The following is a 16,556-nucleotide window of genomic DNA, read 5'->3' on the forward strand; positions in this document are numbered from 1 at the left end:
ATGTGAAATAGATTAAATAGCCTAATAAATATACATAAATATATGTGTTTACTTAATGCACAGAAAGCTATCGAGGTTGAAATGAAGGCTCTTCGGAAAGTCAAGCACCAAAGAATTCTTGAATATGTTGGCTACAGCAGAAATAATAAAGTTTTCTCCTTGTTCTTACCTTATATGGAGATGGTAATGTTGGACGTTTTTTAAAATTCTAATCAAGATTGAGAACATTTAATGCTATGTGTCTTTCGTGACATTTTCGCCTTTGTACATTTTAGAGATTGCCCATTCTAGAAAACTGCCTTCGGGCAATCCGTAATTTGGCAGATGTATTTCAGACATGTGTGTAAAGAATAAGTAAAAAATAAACATACTTAAATACTTTTTTATGGGGGGGGGTGGAGGGGTAGGGTATGAGGGGAGTGCGTAAGGTTGAATTATGGAGCTGAAAAAATAATGGATTGAAGAAAATACTATAATAAATAACACACATTATATTTAGAGCATTATAAGACACCTTTTAACAGTCCTTCTATCGAACACGTATCTTTTTATGCATTTTTATTTTTTAAACGTTTGAAAATAATTGTTTTGTAGTTGTATATTTATCCTTTTCAAACTATATTTTCTCATTACACCTTATTTTAACAGACGTAATGTGCAAAGTAAATATTTTACACCTTACACACATTCTAATTTTACTGAAAAATGTATTCAAAGTACGTACATTCCTTTGAACAAAATACCTTTCCATGATAGATGACTTAAAAGAAAACAAAAAAAATACCATTTTAATTTTTTAATGTTTTTAAACAATTACATAATTATCAATTTAAAAAGCAATGTGGTAGATAAAACACAGGTAATTTACATATTAAAAACAATTATTTTATACATTACATGTCATGTTTACTAATTATTTTTTTTTATCGATAACAATTAAGAAGTCTATTTTTAATGTTCTCCATGTTTACATTTGTTTCTCCACTTGCTTTATTGATTGCTTTTGTAATTGCATTTAATATTGTGTTTATATTCGCGTTTATGTATGCATTATTTTCTGCTTTATTGTTTGAGTTAGACTTTATGTTAAAGTTTGTGTTTATGTTTTCGTTTATGTATTTCGTTTATTTTTCCGTTTGTTTACGTCTGTGTTTATATTTTTATAAACGCCCATATTTTTATATAGACCGTTGCTTATGTCCCAAACACCGTTGACTGCAGAGTATATGACGCTGAGTACATAAATTACGCCCTTTTTCAAATAAATTTTACCTCCATTACCACTGCAGGGCCTACCGGTACGACTAAAATATGTTACCTGCAAAGTATGAAAGCCCGGCATTCTGTAAAATGACTTGGATTTTTATACAATCCAAGTCATTTTAGGCAAAGTAGGAAATATGGATGAAATTACGCTGTTGTTACATACTTTTCCTAGACATTACATTACATGTCCAGTCTTTATAGAACATGTCAAGAGCTGTTCAGGTAAAGTTTGAAATGTCTTGCTTGTAAAATCTTGGGTCAGAATTCCACAAACATCCATTCACTATATAATTACAGGGTACACAGTAGGGATGGACTGTAGGTGACACGTTCAAAGGAGACTGACCGCTCTGACAGGACAATAGTAGTCTTTATACTGACCAGTAGCCAGGGTTGTTAGCGCCAGGAGGGATAATTTGTTAGATCACAAGTTTTGAGCTCATTGTCCCGTGGGAATAGCTAGGGGGTTAAAACAGGGGTATAAATACAGACAGATTAGTTAGTCTCTCTCTCTCTCGCGCACAAGCGCTCCCGACGTTAGCGGTTAGGGGAAGCCTCGCTCAGCAGAACAGGCATTTAGCTAATTAATAAACAGCACAAACTAAGAAGGTCTCCTGTTCCGTTGATTACTTCAATGTAGCTGACTCTGGTAGAATAATTAAATACCCCTAGACAACGACGGCCTTATTGGCTAGTGCCCGAGCCAGTGTCAGCAACGTATTCGGCCGGCGACTAAGCAACCGGACGGCAACATCGTAGTCCGGTTTGCAACATAAAAGTCTTACATAACAAGCAGTCAAAAATAAAAGTTAAATACAAAACGAACATCTTGAAATCTTTATTGAGACAACAAATGAATCAGAAGTGTTATCACTTATTGTGGCAGCATGGAAGGCTGTGAGGGTGTAGAAGTTGGCTCTACCAGCTGTGAGGGTGTAGAAGTTGGCTCTACCAGCTGTGAGGGTGTATTAGTTGGCTCTACCAGCTGTGAGTGTGGGGTGGAAGACACACCAGCTGTGAGGGTGGGGTGGAAGACACACCAGCTGTGAGGGTGGAAAAGTTGGCTCTACCAGCTGTGAGTGTGTAGTGGAAGACAAACCAGCTGTAGAGGGTGGGGTCGAAGACACACCAGATGTAAGGGTGTAATTAAGGAGAGAGCTGGCCTACCAAATTTGATGGTGTCAGTTCTACTACTAAACGTAATGCAGGGTTGTAGAAAGGTTGATCCTATATATAAATGTAATGCTTCTTCCTATGTACGCCTGGCACCATGTGGAATCATCATAAAAGGTCAAATCAAATATAATACAGTTCTTTATTATACATGGCATAGATTCCTACCCTAACTACGTCTTAAGACCCGACTATCTACTAACATTATCTAATCTAACTACAACTAACACTTGATTTCTCCATACACGCTCCCATGACCATCCCTAACATTATCTACATTCTAACTTTTATATCTTTCGCCAAGCGCTATTTAGCTCTAACTGCTACCTAACTTTACATATCTCTGACCGTTCTCTACCGCTACCTATCCCTAACTGCTGACTCCGCTTCACTGGTCATCTGCCGTCCCACGTGACTGGTCAACTCCTGTATTTCTATTGGTCTACCTACCTACGCTATGCTCTGTTTCTGCTTTCTTCTGCTTTAACTATATGACGTATACATTTTGGCATCGCAAAAGTAAGAATGGCATTTTTGAATTGACTTAACTTTCTTTCCAGCACTTGTCCTAATCTTAACCATTCTCTACATATGACCCTAACACTAAACTATCCCTATCACCAACCCTAACCCTAGTCCTTTGGTTGTGTATAGAAGGGAACGCAACCTTAGAGACCTTCTAGTTCGCAGCCGCCTGCCACCCACTACCAACACCGGTTTTGGCACCACTCCTTGTCCCCGTAAATGCAATACCTGTCTTTTCACCCTTCAGGTTGAATCACTCCAGCTGCCGAAGGGAACCCTCAAAATTAAAAATCACTTCAACTGTGAGTCCCGCAACGTAGTTTACGTCATCCAGTGCAGGCGTTGCAACATTTTTTATATTGGACAAACGGGGAAAAGATTGTCTGACAGGGTTAGCCAACACCTGCGATCAATCAACAATGAAGACGGTCTTCCTGTGGCCAAACACTTCAACAAGAGTGGGCATGACTTAAAAAAGGACTTTTGTGTAACCGCCGTTCGGTTTTGCCACAATTTTAAAAATCGCCTTAGCACTGAAACGCGACTGATACTTAAATTTGGTACACGGGCACCCGATGGCTTGAATAAACAGATATCTTTCACCTAACAACCCACCCCCCCCCCCTCCCGCATACATCACGCCCCCAACCCCACCCCTATACGGTGTCCAAGCGTCCTTCTCACGCGTCTTTTCTTTTGGATATCGTGGCTAGCAGACAAGACGTGTTTTCACTGTCGAGCTAAGTCAAAAAATGTGTTACTGTTTGTCTTTATTTGTCTAATCTGTAATCACACTGTTGTGTGCTGACGAAGACCTTGGGTCGAAACGTCCTTTGTTGTAACTGTCTTTAACTTGTGAGGTAACTAATACTATCTGTTTTATTACTAATTTTCTCATTAATACAGTGATCCAGGCAAGATTGTAGAATCTTACACAGACCTAGTCGCATCATTTCTTAACAAAACTGGCTAGTGAAATCGTACATTACGCGTTAATACAATTGGTTACTTTTCCAAGTGTTATAAGAGTAATCTACACACCTATCTAGTACAAATACCTTACGATCTTTGCTCGAAAAAAAAGAGCCACCCCCCCCCCCCCCTACACGCACAAACTCACCTCAAAACCATCTTGGACAAAGTTTGTAGAGCGGGTTTTAACGTAACTAACTTTCTAACATTAAAAAAAATATAACACAATTGTATAATGCACTTTAGTACAATAAGTTTCTTTTCTAACAGCTAATGGTTGTTTACTCAAAATCTAGTGTAATTTTGCGATTTTAGTTAGCCTAAAAGCCCCTTCCCCCCCTGCACTATTTTAATAAAGGTCACTATCGCATTTTACGGTTAAACAATCGTACAATACGTTTTAATACAACTGGTTGTTTTTATAAGTGGTAACGTTTATCGACTTACCAATCTAGTGTAATTTTTTCCGATTTTATTCTCGAAAACGCGCCCTCCCCCCAAATAGAAAAAGCTGGAATGCGGTTTTGCCGGTAAGTATTTTACAGTTAATAATCAAGGTAGGAAACAGTTAAACCAGTATGTAAAGGCGTGTAATCATTACATTTCTGAAAGTATTTATAATTCAAAACTGCAGCATAAAATTAGCCTTAAAAAAAATTCCACCCCTTTTGGCGCCCCCCCCCCTCACTCCCGCCCCCACACCCCTAGCTACGCATCTGGTCGACACTAACCATAAACAGATTCTGGCTCTAAATTGTCGACACTAAACAAAAAGAGAATCTGTATCTAAATTGTCGACATGGTCTGTTAGATCGTATTTCAGTTTATGCTAGCTCGACATCATAAAACGTAAAACATACTTCGCTAGGTTCAACAGTATACCTATTAATAGCTTCACACCGTCAGGCTTACGGTTAGAAAGAAGAAATGTAGTTGGCCTTGTGTGTACCAAAACTGTTAAAAGTTTAGGATATTAGAGCTAAAATACTGCTTTAAGTATTCAGTGATAATAACTAGATCAATGACTAGCATAGAAACGTTCAGTAAAAATAAATAGATCAATCACTAGCGTAGAAACGGTCATAGATGTGCGTGCGAAATACTCAAGCTACAGTGAAATACCAACACGACAATATGTAATGTTAGGAAACCAAATCTGACTTAAAGATCACATTTAATTAGGGCAACAAATGTAACTTAAAGATCACATTTAATTAGGGCACCAAATCTGACTTAAAGATCACATTTAATTAGGGCACGGAATCTGACTAAAAGATCACATTTAATTAGTGCATTAAGTTCGATACATTTTCACGACCAACTTTTTATTTATTTGCTAAGATCCTCCACCCTTCATTAAAACGGGGCCATAAAAACAGCGTAACTCTACTTCATCTACCCTACTGACCTTTTGAATTAATTACGACTCAATGTTTAAAAAAAATTGTATTTCTTTAAATCAAGTTCTTCTACATTAGTTTCCATCAGTTAAAAAGTTTCCTCAGAGATTTAGTCTACGAATGTACATTTCAGATCTGAAGGAGTAAAACCTTAAAATTAATGTTTTAAAATTCATTAGATGTCATTACTTTTATGTAAAACTTGAGAAGCTATTTAAAATCTAGATGTCTTTTCACAAATGAATATTAAATTGACTCAAAAAGGTACATAATTCAAGCTTCTTAAGTAGTTTTCTAATTTAATTGTTACTTCCCTTAGACCGTAAAGTTATACTTTTTTTTGAAATTACTTTATTTCGTTTAAAACTTTAATGTCATGAGAAGACATCTGTTTTAAATATTCTTTTATTTACCATTTTTTGGGCTTTTAAATGTATCCATATTTTAATACTATTTATCGTTTTATGAAAAATAGCATAAACTCGCACTTAAAAGATTAGGTCGCCATAGAAACAACACAAATGTGAGGATAAAACTATGTTAAATTCCCCATAATTATAACGTTTTTCACGCAAAAAAAAATTGATTCAAATGTATGCTTTTCTACAAAGATGTACGTTACCACGTTGTTTTTTTTAAATTGCAATAACTTGAATACATTTTAAATACAAAATTTTATGCAAAATAAGGGGATGACACTACATCAAAACACACATATATTCCAACAAACAGAACAATGTAGACATTGTAATGGTTAATTAATGTGAAAAATTTCATGTGACAATTACTTACAGAACCTTAGGGATTTAAATTGTGGAAAATGTGGAAAAATAAGAAATTGAAAAACGGTGAAGACTAGGAAATGGAACTGTTATGAAAATATTACAGGAAACGATTAAAATAGCTTGTGGTCTGTGGACCTTAATAGCTGCATTACATTTTACAGGTTTTTATTTGCCTGATGTACAATGTTTATGTTAAAAAGTTAATTCAGTTATAAAGACCCATAACTACACTGTATTGAAAAACTTTACAAATGTAGAAAACCATTATAGCCGGGTAGTTTGTGTGATGAGGATTTAAAGAGTTTAAATTAAGTTCGTATGGCTATGTCTACTGATTAATGATTACTATTGAGATCAATACACACATTCATCTAAGTCAACTGATTAATGATTACTATTGAGATCTATGAATCTCCCCCCTCGAAATTAGAAAAATTATGGGCTTTATATAAATAATATATATATATATATATATATATATATATATATATATATATATATATATATATATATATATATATATATATATATATATATTTATTTATTTATTTTTTCATTTATATATATATATATATATATATATATATATATATATATATATATATATATATATATATATATATTATTTATATAAAGCCCATAATTTTTCTAATTTTTTAATAATTTTTTCTAATATATATATATATATATATATATATATATATATATATTTATTTATTTATTTTTTCATTTATATATATATATATATATATATATATATGTATATATATATATATATATATATATATATATATATATATATATATATATATATATATATATATATATATAAATATAATTCTCTTCTTCGAGCCGTTAGAAAACAAGCTGCAAACGCGCCTTACAATCCCCTCTCTTCTTCATTCTTCACTAGGCATAAATCAACCTCCCCCACCCCCACATGGTGTTGTGAGCTGTGGTTCACGCTTAATGTTTATATTACTAGAGACGGTCCCAATAATTGACGGCTATTAGGGGCAGATAAGTTAGTTTTTAAATTATTTGAAACTAAGTGGAGATAACAAGTTCTGCTTGATATTTTCATTGTCGTCTGTAAACTGTCGTCATGGGAGGCTGCTTTCATGGGGGGTGGGGGGGGGGCATGCGAAACAGTGTGTACCCGCATCAGTGTGTACCTCAGTCGCTCCTGTGTCCTCAGTTGCTTTGGTATATCCTACAGTCGTCTGAGCTACGTTTGCCCCAAAGCATTGTTTTGATTTTGCCCCTTTGTTTCCTAACAATGGCCACCGCTTCAAATATATTTCGTGGAGTCAACAGATCTTTCCATGTAGTAGAAATTCCTTCATCAGGTAATTGTTTATTCCTATCAGTGGCGTATTTTTGGAAAAATGTCATCGATGAAACTGTTGCTCTCGAACTTCGCAAGATGGCTGTAAGCTTTGTTTGCGAACATTGGGACAACTATGGCGACGCCCAGTCCGTTGTTCTTACTCACGGGAGTACAGTCATACACTCTGCTCAACAATACGCTGCCTACATGACTACTTCCGGCGTTTATGGTGGCGAGGCTGAAATTGTGGCGATGTCTCAGATACTTCCCGCTACTATCGCTATTTACTTTCGAGAACGTCCACATGACCCTCCTCGAGTTTACAATCCGGGTCAACGTCTCTCCATATCCCTGCTATTTAGCGGTCCTTTGGATCATGGCCATTACGAAGTTCTGTTGCCTTTCACAAACACACGTGATGACCTTCTGGTGCCATCTGTTGACAACGTCGGCATGTGCACCAACATTACGCACCCATGTGATCTCCACACTGATGTGACGTCACCTGCCCACTCTCCTGTTACTGATGAACATTTACAAACGCCGGGTTTTCAATGCAACATTTGCTCAAAACAGTTCACACGAAAAAATAATCTTAAAGCACATTTAGAAACACACTCCAGTCAGCAAACGCATTCCGCAGAGGACTTTAAATGCACCATTTGTTCCAAAACCTTTTGACTAGAGAAATATCTCAAAGCACATTTAAAAACACACTCCACTGAACGAATGATGCAATGTGAATATTGCCAGCAATGCTTCAAAACAACTCGCACTCTTATGAAGCACTTACAAACTAAACATGTACATGTAGAAACACATTTAACAACATTTCTTTGCAGCATCTGCGACAAACAGTTTCTCGCACGTAAAAATCTTATCACACATTTGAAAACTCCTGCCCTGACGAAATCCTTCTTTGAGTGTGTACATTGCAAACGTTCTTTCAAACAGTCGCATCTTCTCGCAATACACATGCACATTCATCACATTCAACTTTCCGCTGCGTTTCGAGAAGACACTGCCCTTTCCATCGAAGAACATGACATTGGACTACCTACCGCACTATGGCCATCAGAGGTAAACAAATCCGGACATTACACTAAGTGTTGTCATAGCGGCAAAGTGTCTTTGCCACCGCTATCCAAAGCTCCTGCTTTATTACAAAACCTCTTGAGTGGCAAAGATCCGCTGTCCCGACATTTCGGATCATATCAGGGAATACAACTCTGCTTTAGCTTTCGCATCAATGGGCGCAGACATTGCTCAACCACCTGGTCATGGACCATATGCATTCCGAATCCACGGTCAAATTTATCATCAAGTCAGTCCTTTGTACACCAATCCTAACACGACCCCTCGATACGGTCAACTATATATCTTCGATTCTGCTGAGGCTACCACTCAACGTTTGCAAAATGATTGTAACAGTACTTGCAGTAGAATGTTGTTTTTGCAACTAGACAAAATGATACGACAGGTTAACCCCTTTGCTAAATCGTATATGCAAATGCACGACATTATAACTCACAGTAACTCTGTTTCTTCTGTACGAATTGTATTCATGGAAAATCCAACCCTGGACATGAGAAGGTACAACGCACCCTCCTGCCAAACTGATGTTGCTGCTATCTTTGTAGGGGAAGACGGGGAACCTCCTGCACAACGCGATATTTGTATATATCCAAGAGGAGATGCCTGCAAGCGTATCTCTGTACTCAATATGAACTGTGAACCCATGGTTTATCCACTGCTATTTCCTTACGGAGATCCAGGCTGACACATACAATCGGCCCATGTTGAAGAAAAGCGAACCGCAAACAGAACCAGAGTCACACAACTCCAATTTTATGCCTACAGGCTTGCCATGAGATCTGCATTCAGCATCTTGCATTCCAGCGGCAAACTGTTCCAGCAATATGTAGTCGACGCATATGTCAGAACAGAAGGCGCGCGTTTACATTACCTACGCTCCCATCAAGAAGATTTGCGCGTAGAACAATACAGGGGACTGATTGATGCTATCGCTGCAAAAGCACAAGGCAATAACATTCACCCTGGACAGTTGATCATTCTTCCCTCTACATTTCAAGGCAGTCCACGGTACATGCAACAGAACTACCAAGACGCGATGGCAATTGTCCGCAAATGTGGCAAGCCTGACTTATTCCTAACATTCACCTACAATCCTGCTTGGCCGGAAATCTCTAACGCCATTTCCCATCATGAGCGACCAGAACACAGGCCTGATGTCGTTGCCCGCGTCTTTCATATCAAACTGCGGGAGTTCCTAACTGACATTTTGGAGAGGAATATTTTCGGCAATGTAGTCGCATACATTTTCGTTATTGAGTTCCAAAAACGAGGCTTGCCTCATTGTCATATGTTACTGACACTTGATTCACAGTGCAAAATAAGGACCAAAGATGACATAGACAAATATGTCTGCGCTGAGATTCCAAATACCGAAATACACCCTCGACTTTTCCAAATTGTCACTAAACGTATGGTACATGGTCCGTGTAGTACGCTCAATTCTAGCTCATCTTGCATGAAAGACGGCAAGTGCACAAAAAATTTCCCAAAGGACTTCAACGCCGAGACTCAAGAAAACACACAAGGGTACCCCATATACCGCCGAAGGCAGGGCACAACTGCCATTGTTGGCAAACACGACATCGACAATCGTTGGATAGTACCTTACAACCCCTGGCTTTCTCAGAAATTCAATGCTCATATTAACGTTGAAGTGTGCGCGTCCGTTCAATGTATCAAGTACCTATATAAGTACGTCTACAAAGGACACGACGCTGCATCCATTGCACTTCAGAAGGAGCCGGCCGATGGTGTTTTCCAACATGACGAAATACAAACTTTTCTTGATGCTAGGTATGTTAGTGCTCCGGAGGCTATGTGGCGTTTGAACGAGTACAGTCTTTTAGAATAATCGCACGTTATAACACGATTACCAGTTCATTTGCCAGAACAGCAAGTCGTCTTCTTTCATGAGGGTCAGGAAGAACAAGCACTACAAAGACAGGCCAACAAAAACGCCATGCTCTTAGCTTGGTTTGAACTCAATGAAACGGATCCTGAAGCTGTGGAGTTACATTACACTGATGTTCCCCATCATTACACATTCCAACAATCCTCTGGAAAATGGCAAAAGAGAATTAGAGGAGGTGCAAAGGTGATCGGTAGAATGCCTGTTGTTGCCATTCACGACACCGAACGTTATTACCTCAGGCTTCTCCTTACCCGTTCCGTAAGCATCACGAGTTTCAAGCATCTACGAACTGTCAACGGCGTGGAATGTAACACTTTCAAAGAGGCGTGCCAACTATTGGGTCTTCTTAAAGACGAGAAGATATGGCATGATACACTTATAGAGGCATCTGAGATACGAATGCCAGCGTTTTTGCGACACCTTTTTGTTTTCATCTGTGTCTTCGGCGAACCACAAAACGTTCCACACCTTTGGGACACGCATAAACTCTCCCTTTCTGAGGACTTTCTCAGAACATATTCCACACGCACCGCTTGCATGCATGCTCTAGCAGAAATAAATGACATGCTTCAACCACATGGCCTCAACCTGCACAAATTACACCTACCCCTCACTGACATTCTTCCGTAGTGTCATTCATCTTCCGCCTTTGATGCTCAGGCTGAACACTCCCACGCTATAGAACACTACGACAAACTCAACACAGAACAAAAGCACGCTGTTGACATTGTTTTGGACGCTGCATACACAGACTCCCGACCGCGACAAACCTGCTTCTTCTTAGATGGTCCGGCAGGAACAGGGAAAACCTTTGTCTATAAAACTCTAATCCATACCATCAGAGCCAGGGGAGACTTTCCTGTAACCGTTGCATCTACAGGAATAGCTGCAACATTATTACCAGGTGGACGTACTGCCCATTCGGTATTTAAAATCCCATTGAAGCTCACTCCTACTTTCACATGCAATATCAAACCTATCTCACAACACGCGCAACATATTCTGCAATGCAAATTGATTATATGGGACGAGGCGCCAATGACACATGCATACGCATTTCAGGCAGTTGACAGGTTGTTACGTGATCTCACAGGTGAGACGCACCCATTTGGAGGGGAAACAATTCTATTGGGTGGAGATTTCCGACAAATACTCCCCGTCATTCTGCGTGGCTCCCGAGCACTCACTGTCGCCAGTTGCATAAACAAGCAACTTTTGTGGCGTCACATGCATGTACTTACACTGACGACAAATATGAGAGCTCTTCCTGACGAACAGCATTTTGCAAAATGGCTTCTCGATGTTGGAGACGGGACAATTGGAACACCTGTAACATTACCGTCACATTCTTTCCCTCTTCATTCTGATCCAGTTCAATTACTATATGGCGACATCGACTTCTCAACTGTCACTTCGGAACAACTCAGTACGCGAGTCATACTAAGTGTCACGAACGAAGACTCCCTGCACCTGAATGAACAAGTATTGAAACTTATCCCAACCGACGAAGTAACTTTCACCAGCGTGGACTCCATCGTCACAGACGATCCCGCAGATGAACTTTCTTTCCCCGTAGAATTTCTTAACAGTCTTACCCCTACTGGCATGCCTCCGCATAAACTCAAAATTAAAATTGGTTCAGTTGTCATGCTTCTTAGAAACCTCATGCCAGCAAGAGGTCTCTGTAATGGCACTAGACTGACTGTTACCAGCATTCACCGCAACGTACTGGAGTGTAAGACTATCGCAGCTGCTACCTCACAAACTGTCCTTATTCCACGGATATCCTTGACTCCATCAGATTCAAATTTGCCTTTCACCTTTACGCGCAGACAATTTCCTGTCAGATTAGCCTTTGCCATGACAATTAACAAAGCACAGGGCCAAACATTCAAAAAGATATGTCTGTATCTTCCAAAACCAGTTTTCACTCATGGACAACTATATGTTGCTCTCTCCAGAGTTACTTCCTATAATTCTCTTACAGTAGTTTGCCCAAACCCACCCTTTTTGGACAACTGTGTCTATCAGGAAGTCCTGGGTCACTAAATAGAGGCGTATGTTACGCCGCGGGTCGACTAGTATATATATAATTTACTTATTTATATAATATACTTAGTGTCAGCCCACCTCCCCCTTTAAAAAATCTAATTAATCATTTTTCTTCTATACATTTTGCAAAGCTTTAGTCTTGGTGTCAGCCCCCACTTGGTGTCACACGGTGTGATAATAATTAGATAACTGACTTTGTGTTATAATAATTAGATAACTGACTTTGTGTTATAATAATTAGATAACTGTCTTTGTGTGACGTTAAACAAAAAAAAAATTACATTGACACTATTTTAAATTATTTAAAGGTACATTATTCATGTTTCTTAAAGATATATTCTATTTTAATTGTTATTTCCCTTTGACCGCTAACAGCATTGGTTTATCCCACCTACTCGTTGGTTCAAGCTTTTGTCTGTTTACAACAGACACGACATAAAAAATTGTTTTTGTTTCATATGTTTAATGGTTTTTAAAATATCCATATGTTGATATAATTTTCTTTATAGACCAAAATAGCAGAAAGACTTTTCTAGAAGTTCAGGTTGCTATTGATGTGAAAATTAATTCATATTCAATTCACTAATACATTTTATAGGTCCAAACGTTAACGTCAATAATGAGAGTAATAAAATACTTTAAAAAAACTTTTTAAAAAACCACGTTTTTCTTGTGGACTAAAAAGTAGAAAATAACTATTTACATACATTTGATGACAAAAAACGTGGGTACGTTCACCATCAAATTTCCCGACCCATCTGCCCGACCCACGTTTTTTGTCATCAAATGTATGTAAATAGTTATTTTCTACTTTTTAGTCCACAAGAAAAACGTGGTTTTTTTTAAGTATTTTATTTTCTCCTTTTTAGTCCGTTGCTACACATGAAAAACGTGGTTTCTAAAAAAGTTTTTTATATAGTTAATTTTCTACTTTATCTAATGACTTGATTAAGTATGACTTGACTAAGTGTTTATAAATACACGGACTAAAAATATTGAGCGACCAGGATTCGAACCTGGGTTGTCGCGGCCACAACGCGAAGTACTAACCACTATACGATCACGGCCAGCGCGCTCACATCGATTGGGGCCGAAGTAACTGTATCAATAGGCCTCCAGTCTTGTCGGTATCTTTAGAAATCATGTCCTCAATTTTATGGTCCTTAGGGCGTAATTAAATTAAGCTAATTACGGTCTCTAATTGCTAGTTTTTATGATTGCATCTGAAATTGTTAGGCGAAAGTAGCCTGCATGCCAAATTTCAGAACTATAGAACAATCAGAAGTGGGCTAATTTTCGATGTCAATTTTAACAACAAACACACAAACGCGAAGCTGAGTTAATAAAAAACGTGTTAATAAAAAGAAGTTCCCCTTCAAACGTGACGGTCTACGGGGAAAGTGAAGTTGAGTTCACTCGTTTGTGTGACCACGGCTTATGAAGAGATAGTGTGGTCAGTACAATAACCAGCCGCCTTTACTTTTCCTAACGTGAGTCAGGTACCCATCAGAGCTGGGTGGACTCAGGGACGTTCTACAGACCATGTTCAAATTCGAGACTTCAGGGTTACAAGTCCAGCTCACTACCGCTAGTCCACTCCGTCACTTTAATTTTCAGAGTCGCTAGATCCAAAGTTTAGCGTCAATATTGAGAGTTGCTAGATCATAACTTTAGCGTGAATATTGAGAGTCGCTAGATCCTAACTTTAACGTGAATATTGAGAGTCGCTAGATCCTAACTTTAGCGTCAATATTGAGAGTCGCTAGATCATAACTTTAGCGTGAATATTGAGAGTCGCTAGATCCTAACTTTAGCGTCAATATTGAGTCGCAAGATCCAAACTTTAGCGTCAATATTGAGTCGCTAGATCCAAACTTTAGCGTTAATATTGAGAGTCGCTAGATCCAAACTTTAGCGTCAATATTGAGAGTCGCTAGATCCGAACTTTAGCGTCAATATTTATAGTCGCTAGATCCAAACTTTAGCGACAATATTGAGAGTCGCTAGATCCTAACTTTAGCGTCAATATTGAGAGTCTCTAGATCCTAACTTTAGCGTCAATATTAAGAGTCGCTAGATCCGAACTTTAGCGTCAATATTGAGTAGCTAGATTCCAACTTTAGCGTCAATATTGAGAGTCGCTAGATCCTAACTTTAGCGTGAATATTGAGAGTCGCTAGATCCTAACTTTAGCGTGAATATTGAGAGTCGCTAGATCCTAACTTTAGCGTCAATATTAAAAGTCGCTAGATCCAAACTTTAGCGTCAATATTAAGAGTCGCTAGATCCTAACTTTAGCGTCAATTTTGAGAGTCGCCAGATCCAAACTTTAGCGTCAATATTGAGAGTCGCTAGATCCAGACTTTAGCGTCAATATTGAGTCGCAAGATCAAAACTTTAGCGTCAATATTGAGAGTCGCTAGATCCAGACTTTAGCTTCAATATTGATTCGCAAGATCCAAACTTTAGCGTCAATATTGAGTCGCTAGATCCAAACTTTAGCGTTAATATTGAGAGTCGCTAGATCCAAACTTTAGCGTCAATATTGAGAGTCGCTAGATCCAAACTTTAGCGTCAATATTTATAGTCGCTAGATCCAAACTTTAGCGACAATATTGAGAGTCGCTAGATCCCAACTTTAGAGACAATATTGAGAGTCACTAGATGCAAACTTTAGCGTCAATATTGAGAGTCTCTAGATCCTAACTTTAGCGTCAATATTGAGAGTCGCTAGATCCTAACTTTAGCGTCAATATTAAGAGTCGCTAGATCCAAACTTTAGCGTCAATATTAAGAGTCGCTAGATCCTAACTTTAGCGTCAATTTTGAGAGTCGCTAGATCCAAACTTTAGCGTGAATATTGAGAGTCGCTAGATCCTAACTTTAGCGACAATATTGAGAGTCGCTAGATCCAAACTTTAGCGTCAATATTGAGAGTGGCTAGATCCTAACTTTAGCGTCAATATTGAGTCGTAAGATCCAAACTTTAGCGTCAATATTGAGAGTCGCTAGATCCAGACTTTAGCGTCAATGTTGAGAGTCGCTAGATCCAAACTTTAGCGTTAATATTGAGAGTCGCTAGATCCTAACTTTAGCGTGAATATTGAGAGTCGTTAGATCCAAACTTTAGCGTCAATATTGAGAGTCGCTAGATCCAAACTTTAGCGTCAATATTGATAGTCGCTAGATCCTAACTTTAGCGTCAATATTGAGAGTCGCTAGATCCTAACTTTAGCGTCAATATTGAGAGTCTCTAGATCCTAACTTTAGCGTGAATATTGAGAGTCGCTAGATCCAAACTTTAGCGTCAATATTGAGAGTCGCTAGATCCAAACTTTAGCGTCAATATTGATAGTCGCTTGATCCTAACTTTAGCGTCAATATTGAGAGTCGCTAGATCCTAACTTTAGCGTCAATATTGAGAGTCGCTAGATCCGAACTTTAGCGTCAATATTTATAGTCGCTAGATCCAAACTTTAGCGACAATATTGAGAGTCGCTAGATCCTAACTTTAGCGTCAATATTGAGAGTCTCTAGATCCTAACTTTAGCGTCAATATTGAGAGTCGCTAGATCCAAACTTTAGCGTCAATATTGAGTCGCTAGATCCTAACTTTAGCGTCAATTTTGAGAGTCGCTAGATCCTAACTTTAGCGTGAATATTGAGAGTCGCTAGATCCTAACTTTAGCGACAATATTGAGAGTCGCTAGATCCAAACTTTAGCGTCAATATTGAGAGTCGCTAGATCCAGACTTTAGCGTCAATATTGAGTCGCAAGATCCAAACTTTAGCGTCAATATTGAGAGTCGCTAGATCCAGACTTTAGCGTCAATATTGAGTCGCAAGATCCAAACTTTAGCGTCAATATTGAGTCGCTAGATCCAAACTTTAGCGTTAATATTGAGAGTCGCTAGATCCAAACTTTAACGTCAATATTGAGGGTCGCTAGATCCAAACTTTAGCGTTAATATTGAGAGTCGCTAGATCCTAACTTTAGCGTCAATATTGAGAGTCGTTAGATCCAAACTTTAGCGTCAATATTGAGT

General features: G+C 38.4%; 1 protein-coding gene across 1 annotated transcript; it reads left to right on the top strand.

The window, feature by feature from the left end:
• The first annotated feature begins 2,153 nt into the window (after nucleotides 1-2,153).
• On the top strand, nucleotides 2,154-12,507 carry LOC131938841 (uncharacterized). The gene is made up of 6 exons (XM_059297063.1): nucleotides 2,154-2,282; nucleotides 3,212-3,422; nucleotides 8,915-9,044; nucleotides 9,312-10,297; nucleotides 10,424-10,716; nucleotides 11,089-12,507. The coding sequence occupies exons 1-6, from the start codon at nucleotides 2,154-2,156 to the stop codon at nucleotides 12,505-12,507; spliced, it is 3,168 nt and encodes a 1,055-aa protein (XP_059153046.1).
• The last annotated feature ends 4,049 nt before the right edge of the window (nucleotides 12,508-16,556 follow it).

Source organism: Physella acuta, unplaced genomic scaffold, assembly GCF_028476545.2.
Source record: "Physella acuta isolate Inbredline_101_S28 unplaced genomic scaffold, ASM2847654v3 ptg000258l, whole genome shotgun sequence".
Lineage (NCBI taxonomy): Eukaryota > Metazoa > Mollusca > Gastropoda > Physidae > Physella > Physella acuta.

Excerpts from the sequence above, each read along its gene's own strand:
- LOC131938841 (XM_059297063.1), top strand. The coding sequence starts at position 2,154 with ATGGAAGGCTGTGAGGGTGTAGAAGTTGGCTCTACCAGCTGTGAGGGT. Across the intron at positions 3,423-8,914 it reads GGCCAAACACTTCAACAAGA|ACAAAATGATACGACAGGTT; the intron begins GTGGGCATGACT and ends TTTTGCAACTAG. Across the intron at positions 10,298-10,423 it reads TCAGAAGGAGCCGGCCGATG|TTCATTTGCCAGAACAGCAA; the intron begins GTGTTTTCCAAC and ends CACGATTACCAG.